Source organism: Aspergillus wentii, assembly GCF_001890725.1.
Source record: "Aspergillus wentii DTO 134E9 unplaced genomic scaffold ASPWEscaffold_1, whole genome shotgun sequence".
NCBI lineage: Eukaryota > Fungi > Ascomycota > Eurotiomycetes > Eurotiales > Aspergillaceae > Aspergillus > Aspergillus wentii.
The window spans coordinates 730,973-746,395 of record NW_024467832.1 but is presented as its reverse complement, the minus strand read 5'-3'; the positions used below and the strand labels follow the sequence as shown (position 1 = coordinate 746,395).

At 47.3% G+C, this 15,423-nt stretch overlaps 4 protein-coding genes across 4 annotated transcripts; all 4 read left to right on the top strand.

The window, feature by feature from the left end:
- Positions 1 to 428: 428 nt before the first annotated feature.
- On the top strand, positions 429 to 2,691 carry ASPWEDRAFT_166355 (uncharacterized protein; the record flags this gene model as incomplete). The annotated part of the gene is made up of 3 exons (XM_040829978.1): positions 429 to 1,744; positions 1,795 to 2,581; positions 2,629 to 2,691. The coding sequence occupies 3 exons, from the start codon at positions 429 to 431 to the stop codon at positions 2,689 to 2,691; spliced, it is 2,166 nt and encodes a 721-aa protein (XP_040693949.1).
- Positions 2,692 to 2,966: 275 nt separating this feature from the next.
- On the top strand, positions 2,967 to 4,864 carry ASPWEDRAFT_144775 (putative MFS transporter; the record flags this gene model as incomplete). Its single annotated transcript, XM_040829474.1, has 6 exons — positions 2,967 to 3,122; positions 3,236 to 3,299; positions 3,349 to 3,447; positions 3,502 to 3,655; positions 3,708 to 3,885; positions 3,938 to 4,864. The coding sequence occupies 6 exons, from the start codon at positions 2,967 to 2,969 to the stop codon at positions 4,808 to 4,810; spliced, it is 1,524 nt and encodes a 507-aa protein (XP_040693948.1). The 3' UTR covers positions 4,811 to 4,864.
- Positions 4,865 to 5,054: 190 nt separating this feature from the next.
- Positions 5,055 to 8,319, top strand: ASPWEDRAFT_33619 (putative meiosis specific protein Hop1). The gene is made up of 13 exons (XM_040833829.1): positions 5,055 to 5,417; positions 5,477 to 5,499; positions 5,555 to 5,771; positions 5,818 to 6,097; positions 6,147 to 6,312; positions 6,364 to 6,536; positions 6,603 to 6,664; positions 6,714 to 6,956; positions 7,001 to 7,229; positions 7,278 to 7,471; positions 7,523 to 7,750; positions 7,811 to 7,987; positions 8,051 to 8,319. The coding sequence occupies exons 1-13, from the start codon at positions 5,205 to 5,207 to the stop codon at positions 8,054 to 8,056; spliced, it is 2,211 nt and encodes a 736-aa protein (XP_040693947.1). The 5' UTR covers positions 5,055 to 5,204; the 3' UTR covers positions 8,057 to 8,319.
- Positions 8,320 to 12,842: 4,523 nt separating this feature from the next.
- On the top strand, positions 12,843 to 15,023 carry ASPWEDRAFT_99545 (uncharacterized protein; the record flags this gene model as incomplete). The annotated part of the gene is made up of 1 exon (XM_040839670.1): positions 12,843 to 15,023. One exon carries the CDS (start codon positions 12,843 to 12,845, stop codon positions 15,021 to 15,023), a length of 2,181 nt encoding a protein of 726 aa, XP_040693946.1.
- Between the last annotated feature and the right edge of the window lie 400 nt (positions 15,024 to 15,423).

The following is a 15,423-nucleotide window of genomic DNA, read 5'->3' as shown; positions in this document are numbered from 1 at the left end:
AACTGTGGTCATTTATATACTTCAATTCTCTCTATCTAGATAATCACTGCTTCATAGCATCTTCGGATTCATGGATTCCCGGAAATGAGTGGGGCAGATAGCATTTATTCTGTCATCATCGGATTTCTTCATTTTCATCCCAGTATTTTCCATAGTATCTACTAGAATGGAGATGAATAGACTAATTAACAGTCCAACAACCTGTAGGTCGATCAATGATTTTATCTCGATTCTCCTAGTATATACCAGTAGAGTCTGAGTGCAATAGTAAAACATCGACGTGATGAATGGAGAGAGATAAATAAGCGAACCGCTATATCTCCATTCTCCACTTCCCCGCGCCCCCAGTTTTGACTATGAATATATGAATCCGCGTTTTCCGGCTCTCATGCCTGCAATGCATCTTCCCAGGCTATCCAGAGTCCACTATGACATCAAGTCCCCTGCTTGATCAGGTAAATTCAACTACACCAGCATCGGATTCACAGATTGCCACCTCAGCTACCCCCAAACGCCCATTCACTGCTGTCTCCAGCAGCGCGGAAGCAGAAAATCGTCGCAAAGACCCCAAAGTCACCAGGGCGTGTGATAATTGCAAAACGAAGAAAATCCGATGTAACGGAACCTTGCCCTGCAGTAACTGCACCAAGAGGAGGATCGCTTGCACGTATGATGCCAAATATGGCCGGGGACGTCATCCTCCAACTCCACCACCATCAGATAGGAGGATCATAAGAGAGCCGAGTGTTGCTGTCCAGAACCAACATTCCCGGGTATTGAATGAGGCTAATATCGATGGACATCATTCCGTGGAGATTCCTTCGCGAGCCTCGCCTGATGTGGAATTGGAAGGCCAATATGTCGATCCAACGTCTGGAGTGAACTTTTTGCATCGAGCATGGGAAAAGATCTTCACCAAGAAAGGGGGAATAGCATCGTATGGATCGAACGAGATTTACAGAAACCAGCTTTTGACATCAGCTGGAGATCGGCCGTTCTATTTCGACAATAATGCGTTATTGTCCGATTTCATCCCGGACGCAACAGTCGCCAGGTCATTACTGGCCTTTTATTTTGATACTTGTGTGGTCACGTATCGCATGTTCCATCGTCAGACTACGGAGAAGTGGATGGAGGTGTTTCTGAAAGACAGGGAGCAACAGCATCCCATTGCACACTCACTCGGCCATGCCAAATGTGCCATCTTACTGACCATCCTGGCCGTTGCAACGCTTCGATCAGAAAAGACCAGTGGAGTGACATCTGCTGAAAATGAAGACATCGCCCTGCGTCGAAGCGACCAGCTGTTTTGTACCGCCATGAACCTGACAGATACAGAGATGGGCTTCCCACGACTGGAATCAGCCCAGGCACGTCTCATCCAGCTGCTCTATCTTCTCCAGACTTCGCGCATGAACAAGGGCTGGTATACGTCTGGGATTACGTTTCACATTGCCCTGTCCCTGGGAATGCACAGACGACGGGATAATACCCTCAACGTACCGTTTCGAGGCCGTCGGCCGGATTATATTACTTCTGAATGCTGTAAACGTACCTTCTGGGTCGCTTATACAATCGACAAATACCTCAGTGTAGTCTTTGGTCGACCGCGATTCTATCAAGATGAAGATATCGACCAGGACTTTCCGGATAGCGTTAATGATGAGTACATGACACCACAGGGACCGTCAGTATCGGAGGACCCAGGAGATTGCCTGGTTGATTCTCTAATATTCCACGCGAAGTACATATATCCGGACATCCAAAAACAGTGAGTAGCTAACAAATTGATAGAATTGCTCGAATCATCGGAAAGACCTCTCGTGACGTATACTCTGTCAGCAACATGTCCAACCATGACCGAGCAATGGCTACCCAGCAGTTCACCCGTGAGCTACATACATGGCGAGTGAGTCTTCCTCCGCACTTGGGAACCGTGAAGCCATCAACACTGATGCCATGTTTCCGGCGTCAAGCCATCGCGCTACAACTGGCCTATTCCCATGCCATCATCCACGCCAACCGGCCATCCCTTCTTGGCGATGAAAACGCAGATAGCGTCGCCGAATGCATTGCCGCAGCCAAGGCGAGTCTGGAATTGGTCGACAAAATGGCCAGCGACAGCACCCTGTTCTATTCTTTCTGGTGGACTCCTTATGTGACATTCTGTGCGTTGGTAGTTGTCTATGTTTGGCAAATACAGCAGAGTAGACGCCATGCTCGTGGGAATGAGGTCGATGACTCCTCGTCCGTGAAGCTCTTTGATCTAGCGGAGAGATGCCAGTCTCATTTAATGCGAGTAACGACCGGACCTTCACCAAGTCGACGATACAACATCATCCTTGAGGAACTAAGATTAGAAGCCCAGAATCGCCAAGTAGTCGGAGAAAATCCTATTGATCCGTGCCAATGGGCTGTACGACCTATTGAAAACAGCACCGATCCAGACGTCCGGTGCTTCAATAATCTGGACATGGCTGGATCTTTGGGACAGGAATACAGTCTCTCTCAAGACGAGAACCTCATGCCGAATATGCTCGACACATGGCAAATCACAGATTGGCTGACGCTGGACTCATCGGTGAGTGCTGCAATAGATTGAAACCGTTATATAAACTGACCGTCTAGGCATTCTTTCTTCTACCCGATACTAATTCCGTCTCGCCTCCATGGCTACCTACGATGATGTAATTTATCTCGCTTTGTTAATGTAAAAGAACTCTGATTCAAAAAAGTGGCGTTGCGTGCCGATCGAATACTGGCATTTCCGTGAAATCCGGGGGGAGGGAATCCGGGGATTGCAGCAGGCAAGAATCCGGGGTACCTAAGCGTGTACTAGTAACACCTAGATAATGACATATGTGGACCTCAGCGGGAATAAAACATATAAGATAAGTACTTTACGGCCTGTCTCAAAGACTACTCCAGGGCGTCTTGCAATCATCGCCATCAATTCCGCTGCCAAAATGACCTCCCAAGCGCACCCGAACGCTAACATTATCAGCGACAAAGAGATTACTCTGATGCATCTTGAGAATCAACCATGTCGGGGAATATCTGCTGATGATGCAGAGTTTTTGGCAAATTTCTCGGAGGATAGCAAGAAGAAGGTTCTTAGGAAAGTGAGTGGATTGTTTTGGTTACTGGAGGAGGGAGGAATGCTAACAGGATGTGTTTAGGTTGATGTCCGTTACTCTATCTCGATGCGTTAATAAAGATCATACTGACTGAGTAGCTACGACTCGTTCCAATGTTTGTTCTTTTGTACTTGGTAGCATATATTGACAAGACCAACATTGGTAGGTTCGTTTCGACATATACTATATAGGCCTTAACTCACCAAGACAGGAAATGCCAAAATCGAAGGTCTCCTCCCGAGTCTACACATGGACGGAATTCAGTATAACATTGCACTGACCATTTTCTTGATTCCTTATGTTCTGGCTGGTCAGAATAATCCCCGTCCTTCATAATAAGACACGGCTAACTGTGCAATCGCAGAGGTTCCTAGCAATATCATCTTGAATCGCCTCAAGAGGCCATCTATTTACCTGGGATCGCTGATCTTCCTCTGGGGCATCATCATGACATGCACGGGCTTCGTTCAAAACTTTGCTGGTCTGGTTGTGATTCGTTTTTTATTGGGACTGTTTGAGTATATCTTCACGGTTCTTCGGTGCGAGCTGTCGCTGACGGTAACATCTTAGGGCTGGATTTCTTCCGGGTGCTGTTTTGGTTATATCGAAATGGTATCTACCGAATGAAACACAGACACGTATTGCGATCCTCTATACTTCTGCTGCCTCTGGTGGTGCTTTTTCGGGTCTTTTGGCTTTCGGTATAGCCAAAATGGATGGTGTTGGTGGATATGATGGCTGGCGTTGGGTTGGTGGAGGATAATATCTGCTTATCTTTTATTAGCTGACCGTCATAATAGATTTTCATCATCGAAGGCCTTGCAACGATTCTCATGGCTGTCGCTTGTTACCTGCTTCTCCTTGACTCTCCGTCTCTCTCTCCTGGATGGCTCACCTCCGATGAGATTCGCTTTCTTGAAGTGCGCCAGATAGCCAATTCCGGACAGGATGGTCATCAAAGTAGCTTCGACAAGCGAGCCTTGATTAGTGCTCTCACGGACTGGAAGATTTACCTCCTCATCTTTGCGACCTGGTCAAATGCCGTCCCCAACTACGCGCTCAAATTCACCATGCCTGATATCATAACTACTATGGGCTTCTCATCAGCCAAAGCCCAGCTTCTGACTATCCCCCCTTACGCCGTCGGCGCTTTCTCCGCGTACTTTTTCTCCGTCTTCGCTGATCGTTACACCTGGCGAATGCCCTTCATCCTAATCCCACAACTGTGCCTCATTGTCGCCTTCGCAATCCTATTCTCCAAAGCCGCCAGTATCAAGGATAACATCGCGCTGTGTTATTTCGGTGTCTGCCTTGCCTGCTTCGGAATGTATCCCATTCTCCCCGGCGTCAACGCATGGAACGTCTCCAATATCCTCAATCCGCAGAAACGAGCTATCGCAATTGGCTATTTGATCTGCATGGGAAATGCGGGTGGGATAATCGGCAGCTTCATATATCGTGCGGAAGAAAAGCCTCGATATCCCAGTGGCTATGGTACCTCTTTTGCGTTTGCGGCTGCGGGGATCGTGGCTGTTCTTGCTCTGGAGTTCCTCCTGTGGAAGGGAAATAAAAAGAACGAGAATATAAGCGAGGCTGAAGCTTTGGAGGAGTATACTGAGGAAGAGTTGAGGAGGATGGGTGAGAAGAGTCCTCTTTTCAAGTATATTTTGTAGCACTAGGCTTGCATCTTCTAAAGTAACGAAATATCAGTCTTTGCCGTGTTCAATAATAAATGATGAACTATTTTGATACCAAATTAAGATGTAACCATTCGAATTTGTAGGAGAATCATGGCAATGTCGTTTGTATGCAGTGTTGTTGCCTGAGCTCAACCCAATAGGAAACACCTCCAACCCCGTGACCGTCCACTTGCCCTTCGTCTTCGTCCTCTTGTGTTGATTCAAATTAACACACCATCTCAAATACGAAAACATCACCATCGTTTCAACTTCAACGAACACTTCAGCACTCCAATAAAATACCCACGGATGTATATCCCCCCCATAATAGTGCACATCCAACGAAACAAGCCTTATCGAGTATCCCCGCCTCGATACCAATACCAACATGGTTCGAATCAAATTCACAGGACCACCGACATCTACGGTGCAGATACAGCCAGCTCCAGCTGTCAAGGGCATCGTCTCTAATTCCCCACTTTTTGTTCGTCAAAAGACACGAGCTGAAGTCAAAGAGGTTACTCAATTGGTTCAGCTGGAGAAAGTGTCTCAAAAGCAGCAGCAAAGCTTGGAGATGGTACAGATTATGCTACATGTGTCAGTAAGTGTCTCTCACTTCCTATGCTGGCTTAAAGTTATGTCTAACGTAATGTTCGATAGTTCGGGACTCTGTTCTATCTTCGGTTTGTTGACTCCCATAACAGCTCTTGAGAGAATAGACCTGATAAGTATTCTTAGGGAGTTTCTGCCACTACCATGCTTTGACGATAGAGATTTGAAGCAAGCTCAACGGGACCAGAAATGCTCATACCAGGAGTTTGTCAACGGTAAAGCAGGCCCCGGCAAATTTCGAGATAGTACGGATCTTGGGTTTGGAAAAGGGAAAAAGGGTCAGCCTCTGAAAGTCATCGTTCGAAATTCCGACCCCAAGGCGGATATGATTCTCAACCTCTTGGTGAGACTCTTGGTATTTCTACTTGACTTGGCTAACGTGGGACTAGGAGAATGGGATCTTCGACGCTCTCAGCAAAAACGTACTAGAGGCGGTCCAATTGACAATTCTAGTCGATAAGGACACGCCAGATCATGTCGTGGAGTCATATACATTCTCCTTTAGGTATATCAAAGGAACTGGTGATATGGGGAGCCGACTGGAGAGCCTATCGCTAGACCCTGTAGGGTGTGTAGCTGACATGAAGACTACTCAAACAGCTCGAATGGGCTTAGAGATGATAGTTAGGCGCTTGATCACACTCAGTGCTTTCCTTCCAACTTTACCAAGTATGGGATCTCTACACTTAGATCCAATGGCATACTAACATATGTCCAGATAAGCGAAATCTAGGGATTCATTTGTTTTATACCGACGATTGTCCTCCTGAGTACGAGCCTCCTGGTTTCGCCGTGGCACCCAGTGATACGATTAGGTATCCGTACAATGAGAACTGGAGAAAGGAATCTCAATCATGTGGCATAATGGAAAGTGGATTTCATACGTACGCTTTTGCTTCCAATATTGGTGAGTTCTAGCTAATAAATAGAAACAGTGTTGGACTCCAGGTAACCTCTTTAAAATGGACCGGACCGGACCCAGAAGGCTCGGAGGCGCCTCCCAAGATACCTCTCCAGATTGAGTATAACGATGAAGTACAACGAACGGCAGATATTGGAAGTTCAGATAAGGGATCCAGTATATTGAATGGCCTAGGAAGTCGAAATGGTATGATTTTTTCAAACCGGGCCATTGGATTCCCAGTTTAAAGGTTAACAATGGTTCTTGAAATAGGAAGCTTCCTCGAGGCAACACAGGACATTACTGAGAGACAGAAACTGCAAATGATGATTCCTGTAAAAATTTCCACAAAGGTAGAATTGATGAATAAGCTAACTAGAAAAGACGCAGGGGACATCTTCGTATCCGGAAAGCGATATCGTTCCTACACAACCTCTTAAACCTTTTACAGGCGATAACGAGAAAACGGCCCCAGGATTTAGTCCAAGAACAATTCTATCTCAAAATAAAACTTATGAGATAAACGAATATGTACGTTTACGAAAACCAGGATTTGCTGGAAATGCTGGGGATCAAGATAGAATCATCAAATGTCAGTGTGGTTGGGATGGCGAAGAACCAGAGATGGTAAGCTATCTTTTCAAACCAGAGACTGTATACTAAGCTATCAGATTGAGTGTGCTTTCTGCCACACACATCAGCACATGATTTGCTATGGATTCCAAGGCTCTGATGACTCCCGACTTCCTCATGTCCATGCTTGCTATCAGTGCTTACTTGAACCTAACGAGTCGCACTTGCTGAGTGAAATGAATACTCTGGTACTTCTGAGACGAGCTCTCAAAATTATATTGGACGAGGGATTCCCAGAAAAGACGTCCTTATTCACGCAGAAGCTTCGTAAGAAGGCCCATTACGTCCGGTTTGGTTTCTTCTAATGATATGCAGATTGCAATGGACAAACTGTCATCCAAATAACCGACCTGCTTAGGAAGTACAACTTCCTCCAGCCAACTTCTGGGTATAAAAGCAAGGGTTTCTTACAAAAAGGACTTCCAAAATATAGTATCCCTCGCTCAGAGAGGATTCGTCGGAGATTGGAACAAGAGATACTCGATCCAATGACCAAAATCGGGCACCACGTAAGTTATACTGCAACTATGGGATACATGACGAGACTGAAGGATCTATAGTATGTCAAACAAGGTGCAGAGGGGTCTTCAAATGGTTTAGGAGCTGCTCCCAACCAAGAATTCGACTTGGTTGACAAGACGTATTCTCAAGTCGGAGACAGGTCCGTGGATGGGCGTGACCATAACGAACAGGAGACGCAAAATACCGATGATAAGCAAGTAGTATCACCAGAAAGAGGCCTTAGTTGCAAAAGAAAACAATCGCAGAATCATGGGAGCGACAAACCCGTCAGTTTGGAAAACACACAGATATCATTTCAAAACACAACTAACACAGAGGCCCAACAGGATAAGCCGTTACAAGAAACGAATCCGAATGACTCCATGGCCTCATCTCAAGATACATCATCGACAAACGTTGAAATGGCCAATGGTGGCCTTCGACGCAGTAGCCGGAAAAGGCGCAAAATCAGCAACTACTTAAGGCTCATTGATGTTGGGGCCATGACTAGTGGTGATGAGAATGTATGACATGACTCGCTGTGATGACCACTAAATGAGGTGCTGACTTTGACGGTGTGAAACTAGTCTTGATGTTGGTCTTTTTCGATGGTGTTATATCCGTGTTGGAGTTCTGTATTTTTTAAAGCTGGTGAGGGAAAACGGCGTGGAGAGAAAAGGTTGACTTGTGATTTTCAAGGGTACTATGTGCGTATGTTAATGATTTGATGTATGGTTCTGTTTATGAATATTGTTCTGCTCGAGTGGTTAATAAAATGGGACTGTTATGTTTATTGGTTTGCTATATCAACCGGCAGAGTCAAATGCTACTAGTGGGTATGGACCATGTATGCGGTATCAATCGACTATGTTTATCTCTTTATCTCTGTTAAAATCTCTGGACTACGAAAGCTCTGCAATCATAAAAAAGGAATGCCATCAACAAGACTCTTCCTATCACTGTAGAAATTGGCTTATCCACATGTTCTGTCATCTTCACATGAAGTCCTCGGTAAATGCGAGTACGGTTCGGCGAATATGACAGGAGAAAGCTACGCAGGCCGTCCGGCACTTGACATAAAAACCGAGGCAGAGCTCAAAACAACGATACTATAACACAGCCTGCGACGAGACTTGGAGAAAGTAGAAAACAAAACATGAAAATGGAAAGAGGGATGGGATCAACGGCGACGATTAACGGTTCATGTCCGAAGCTGACGGCCAGGAGCAAGCTCAGCCGCAGCCCCAGCCTCAGTCGTTGAGGTCTCATTCTCATCTAAGACTCATTCTCGTCGGGGGAGGAAAAGGAAACCGGTGTCTAGGATTAGACGGGGATCGACCATCCAGGATCCAGCATCAAGATCAAGTGAACGGGGCGCGTATCCCGATGCGATGAGAGCGGGTTGTTGTATGTAGATGGGATTCGTTGAATGTTGTGTGCTTGATGTAGTGTTTGTTGTTGGCGGCTAAATGAAACACAACCCAACAAGCACCATCCCGGGAATCCACCAGTCCCCCACAGGCATCGGCTGTAAATCACTTCTCACAAAGGTAGCTGCTCAAGAGGCAAGCTATGCGATGAAACAATATCTAAATTATGGTTAAAATGTAGATTTGTCTGTGAGTAACCGTTGAAAGGTGATAATCGGGGTATACTATACGACAGAGAACTAAATCCATCTTGCTTCAGCGCGGCATTGCTGGTCCACATATTACTTTAATCTTAAAAGCTGGATTGGACCCGATGCGGCCGAGAATGCTAAGGCCTTTTTTTATGGATGAAAAATTGGACAAAAAAAGTCTTCAGTGCCAGTGTGTTGAGCTTGGTGCATCGATCACACCTAGTCTTGCAGAACAGGTCGACAGCAGTCGAGGCTCATGCGACTCCAAAGTGCATGGAGTAGTCTTAGCCGCAGGTTAGGCATAATGACCTGCCTGTTTCGGCCGGATGACTATCACCAAATTCGATGAAGTGGTTTTTTGGCCGTACGAAATCAGAATCATCATCCGTATCGCCTCTCGGGGGTCCCATAAGATTATGCCGATCTGTACCCACGAAAGCACGCACTGGGAAGCCTTAGCGACCTGGTTAATATATATTAATATAAGGGCGATTCCATCGAGATCTTACTGCTATCGTCATTTCGATTGTGTCTTCTGGAAGGAATGGAAAATAATAATTATGTTCTCATTTCGGATCATGGTGGCATGACGATACCCCTGACGATAGGGGATAGAGCAGGAAACCCTTCTTGATCCAGAGGCAGAAGCGATACTAACAGCAGAGACCAATGCCGCAAGAAGACTAATGTATGCCCGGACGGTTTCAGAATCTGTATCTATGGATGCAAGTCGAAAGAGGGATCGTGCTGGTTGTCGTGCTGGCATCGGAAGCCCCAGCAGGATGATCGACGGTCGCGTAGCTGCATAACAGTTTAGTCAGGGTTTTTTTTCGGAAGCAGATTGTGCCGCGACTGCGATCGGATTTGGAATCCAAAGGTCGCTAGTATTAATTAATTACGGGCGCGTAGGCGCGTGGGAGCGGGCCAGACGAGGGTGCTTGTCAGCTCGACGACGGAGATTGTCTTGAATTCATAATTCCTAAATGAACTGTGGTTGACAAATGCAGAGTCGGCATTGGAGTGCGAGATGGAGTGGCGAGTAATGCTTCCATCGCCCTTTAAGTTGGATTAAGAAAAATAAGGGATGGATTGCATGTCGATCTTGAAGACTGAAGGTGAAAGGGTCAAAAAAATGGGTCGTGAATACAAAGGTTCAGATATCCTGGAACTCCACCGAGTCAAACAACTGGTGTTTTAACACTGCTTTTTCGGACGTTTGTTTCATCATCGACTTTTTACAGTCAGTGCACTGCTTGGTCCTTTCTATACTCGAGGGCAGTGCAATTGGTTCATATATAGAAGAGCTTGATGAAACACCGAGTCTGTCCTGTCTTGGATGATCTCCTATTTTTGTCATGGACAATTGCCGAAAGGGCTCTGGACCCCGCATGTCGTGGTTACAGAATGTTGACATGGCGGATGAGATCATGCGACATACGAGCTGTCTAGATTATCCATGATAGCTCCAATGATGCGATGTACAGATCCAGGACGTAGCAAGGCAGTGTCGTATCATAGTGATAGCTGATAAGGCAATCAATCTAATCATATCGCATTCGGATCTCAGGTCCGTGAAGGACAATACGTAGTCTTCTGTCGTGAGACGAGATAGAAAGGGTGATGAAGCTATCCAGCCTCACGTTTGCGTTGCCAACTTGCGAGGCAGAGGACGACTCCAATTCTCCAAATAATGACCTGTCAATTGACCATTCACATGCGACACGGATCTTCCGCCAACAACAATAGTCAATGAGTTAATAATGACCCTGTCTCAGGTTGTCCCGACCAGCCGGTTCATCACGCCTTGCCGTTTCTAGGGAATATTCAAGGCGACTATCTCCAGCCTTCCATGGAAAGGCATCAATAGAGATGATGGACTATCGACGACGATCAAGTATATCTCGCAGAAACGTGCACAGAATCGCTGCTCTGAAAATCATATGGGGAAAACTTTAAGCGTGACTATTTGCTGCAAGCCTGTTAGAAACTTTGATTGGCATCCAAGCGCCACAACCTGGAGGATTTGAATGGCGGAGATGGGAGAGACTGGGGAAGAGGAGAATGCCACTTATCAGACTATCGAAATTCGATACTCAGACTGTAGACTGTAGACGGGAGGGCGGGGCACTCCTGAAGCCAAGAAGAGGATGCGAAGATGACGCCAACAATGACATCCAGCGATGATCAGCAAAGGGATCCATCGAGCCCATTCTGACTTGCTTATGAGAAGTCAGAAAGACGGGCTGAGCGGAACTGCGCCCAGAAAGCAGGGCGAAGTTCCATAGTTCCTGACAAGTCTAAATTGGTCTAAATTGGGGGATCGATCGAGTTGGAAGTCGTCGACTAAGTCGAGGGTAGTCGAGTGGAGGTGATTGTACGGAGTTGAGCGGAAGAAGCAAAGAATTGTTTCCAAATACTGAAAGAAACGGATTATTTTAGCAACAAAGCGATTATCTTCTGGGCTGGAATCTTCTAGCCATCGAGCCTCGTGTAACTTGCACCGCATCATGTCGTGCAGCATACACTATTGTGACCTGGAATGAATTAAACAGCAATAAAAAGAAAAGAACGGAAAGGGGAAAAAGCAACTCTCCCCTGAACAATGCATATGCACACACTCTCTCTGGCTGGATGATGATGCTTCTCTGCCGCTTCTGGTCAACAAATCTTTCCCACTACTACCTACTAGCACGATCTCTGGGTCCACGCCACTCGTGCCTGTCGATTATTGCTACTATTGTACAGTAGGCTTCCTCCTAGTTGGCTTTTGAGTCTGTCGAAATGTTAACCTTTTTGAGTTTTTGCAAACCCAGCCCATGTTCATCATCATCGTCGTCGCCGTGTCCGTTTCTCTCCGCCGCGTCGGAGATTGGCTGTGCTTGTGCGGCCGCATCTCATCCCGTGGGAAAACATACGCATTGCACAGTGACACATTACATACTGGAACTACTCATTGGATGTCATTCCTTCGGCCTGGGTTCTTGGGACTCATTTCCACCGTCGTCCATAGTGTGCTGGCCCATGCGGGATTTAGTCTGCTGGGGCCTACGGGTGGAGGTGGTCAAAAAAGATGAGATTTTCAATTTCAGCCCCTTAAGCATCCTCGTCCTCCCTCCACCCAGCTGGTACTACTAATAGACTAACCCCGATCGTGTGTCCAATTAATATCCAGTCTTGCACGGCCTGTTCCTCATCTCCAAGAAGTCTGATCCTTGCCTGTTGGTTCGCTGTGCCGTCATTAAAGAGCGCTATACGAACACCCGCAGCGACGTCGAAACATTCGGTATTTTCCCCATCCTTCACTCAGTCCTGCACCTGTCATCCTTCTCTCTCTCATGCTGGCCCAATTACTTATATACTATACCCCGCCCAGTGATCCCGCTTTCCCATCACACGTCAACTCGTCAACCCGTCCATAACCACCTGTTCTTTACCCTGGTACGCGGTGGAGGCGTGGAAATGACGATTTGCTCGGAACCGAACCAGTAATCGCCGTTTGTTTCTTTACCGGATTCACCCATCAGACTGTGGAGACCATTGCCTGCGTATTTGAAAAACATCCTGGCCTCAATTCTTATCAAGAGACGTGGCGGATTGAACAATTCGCTCCACCCTACACCGACTTTCTCTCGAAACAATTCCAACCAGAATTATATAGTTAGGAGGAAGCCATGGCGTGGGAGTCTACCATGACACGAGAGCAACAGCCCCTGTCCATCCCACTGAGATCTTCGAGCGCAAATGCTCCGACAGCAGAGATGCTGTCGCCGAATAGCAAGAAGAGTGACAAGAACTCGAAAGCGCAGAAGATCTTGGGAACTACTGACATTCCCATCCAACATAATCGCAACAACTCCCGAGAAGACAAGAAGCGCGGGAGACGACCGAGCTTTATGAGAGCCCCCGAAATCAAATCGAACAAGGGTGGCAGTTTCGTGCCTTTCCCCACGGCCACACCAGATGCAGGGCTATCTTCCCCTCACCTTCGCGTACGAGCATCCTCACCTCTTCTGGGACATGAATACCATTCGCATGACAATTCACCGCCGCCACTTCCCAAGTCATCGAAGAACATTCACCACTCCGGTTCTTCGTCGACTCTCTACTCATACTTCAGCCGTCGGGATTCTACCAACGACTCGAACACGAACGGCAATGGGTCGACCAAGGACCTCGGCCGGGCAAGCAGCAGTCACTCTCAACAGTCGAACACCGATCCAAGAATAAGCATGAAGCCATCCAAGGGCGGGATGAAGGAGTCTAAGCGGAAAATGCGTCCACCCAGGATTGACCTTTCGTTGTTGTTCCCCAAGCCCAAACCCGCTGCCGCTCCCCTTTTATCCCCGCAACGCATGATGAGCTCTCCTTCTCCAGTCTCAGTCGTCTCCGAACTCCCCACGGCCGTGAAAAAGCCTGATGATACCCAAGCCGGAATCAAAACGACAGCGACAAACACCCTCTCCGACACTCTCGTCCCTCCTCCAAGCCATGCCAAACAGCACAAAAATAGAGCTTCTTCGGTATTTTCCGAAGTCAAGTTCCGCGATTGGCTCGATCCCTCGCTTGAAAGGTCAGTGAGGACGAGCGAAATGGACCTGGCTTTAGATAAATATGCCGACACCCAGCAAACCCCCAAACCCTCCAATGCAAGCATCAGGAGTCGAGACCAACTGCACTCAAGCCATTCGAACAAATCTGCAGATAGGACAGCCGGCAGAATGTCGTCCAATCGCTCCGAAGGGGGCTGGAGTAAGGAGACTTACTTATCTCCCAAGACTCGCCCTCGTCAGATGTCCAACCGCAGCTCGAATGCGCCAGATTGGCAATCCGACCGATGTGAAAACCGTCCGTCTGAAAAGGGCTCGATGTCGAAGAAGAGTAGCAAGAGCACGCTGAGGAACACCGATCTCAACATTTCCAGTGTTCTTTGCCTTTCTTCATCAGAGAGTGAAGACGACGATGATTACCTGACCAAGGAACGAGTCGCTGCGGATCACTCCTCCAGAGACAGTGTCACTACCTACGGTGAATTCGAGCCCGAGATTTGCACGGCCTCTGCGGCACAAGCCACAAGAGGACCGCCATTGAAGCGAGTCGATGCAGCCCTTGCGGCCGTCGATCAAAGGTCAAGGTCGACGAAGAGAAATACCGTCCGACGAATGCCTTCAAAAGCTTCGACCGAGAAATCGTCCTACACAGGTCCGCGAAGCCGGTCGCGTCGATCGAGTGGGATACCCACGATCTCTGAGCCTGAGGCACCACAACAAGATGATTGGTTCTTTCCCCCACCACCTTCCCCATCGACAAGGGAGATTAATCGGAGGAGCCGAATCATCACAGTGACCAGACAAGAAGAACATCTTCTGGAAGCGATGAGATTGAGAAAAGGGAAGATTACCCCAAGCCTCTACCAAGAGGCGCGCTATAATGGCAACAGTCGAGGTGTTGATCCCGAGCAAGCGTCCATGCTTTCAGCGCCATCGAGGGATTCTTTCTATGGCGGTGACACCTCTTTCCTGCGTCTTAGCCCCGGGTTTCCACCTTACCTACAACGGGCAGACCAAGGTGCAAACCTTGACAACTCTGCTTCCCAAGGCGCTGCTTCTGATGCCGACCAGAAAACCATCAACTCGAACGCATCTAATAGAGTCAGTCTGGCTTACTCCGAAAGCCTCCCATCTCCCGCGACCAGCGGGGCGTCTCCTCTGACACCGACCCTTCCCATCCATCGTTTCTCTCCTCTACCTTCGCAAAAGCCTCCTCCACGTCATCCACCTCCTGCTGTCCCGCATGAGCAACGACGACACTCGCGGCGACGCACAGATAGCAGCGAGGCTATCGTTCTAGGCGAAGCCGAAGATACCAAGGAAAAGGAAGAATTTCCTATCTGGGCCTTTGGTAACTGGAATGATAGAACCAACTTGACAGCTGTGCATTAAGCGTATTGCTTGTTCCTTTTCCGTACTCTTCTCACCCTACATTCCTCGATCACGAGATATTTTCCTATCTGTTCTAATAACCCAACTACATACACTCCTCGTGTGGAGACGACCGTGGCACACCTTGCCGTTTTCTTTATACTCCTTGCTTTTTTCATGTGACTTGACGCTTCCCACTCTTTTATCATACATGCATATGTACACGCCACACACGCTCTCTATTTTTATTTTCCTGTTCAAGATTCTCTCGACCACGCAAGGAATGGCTTTATAACCTTTTTCATTATAATGTAATCGACTCCCCACTGAATGATGCCTGGGAAATGGAAAATAAATCTACATAGAATAATCATCAATGTGAAGATACACAATCTGGATATTATTTTTTCATTTTCTCTCT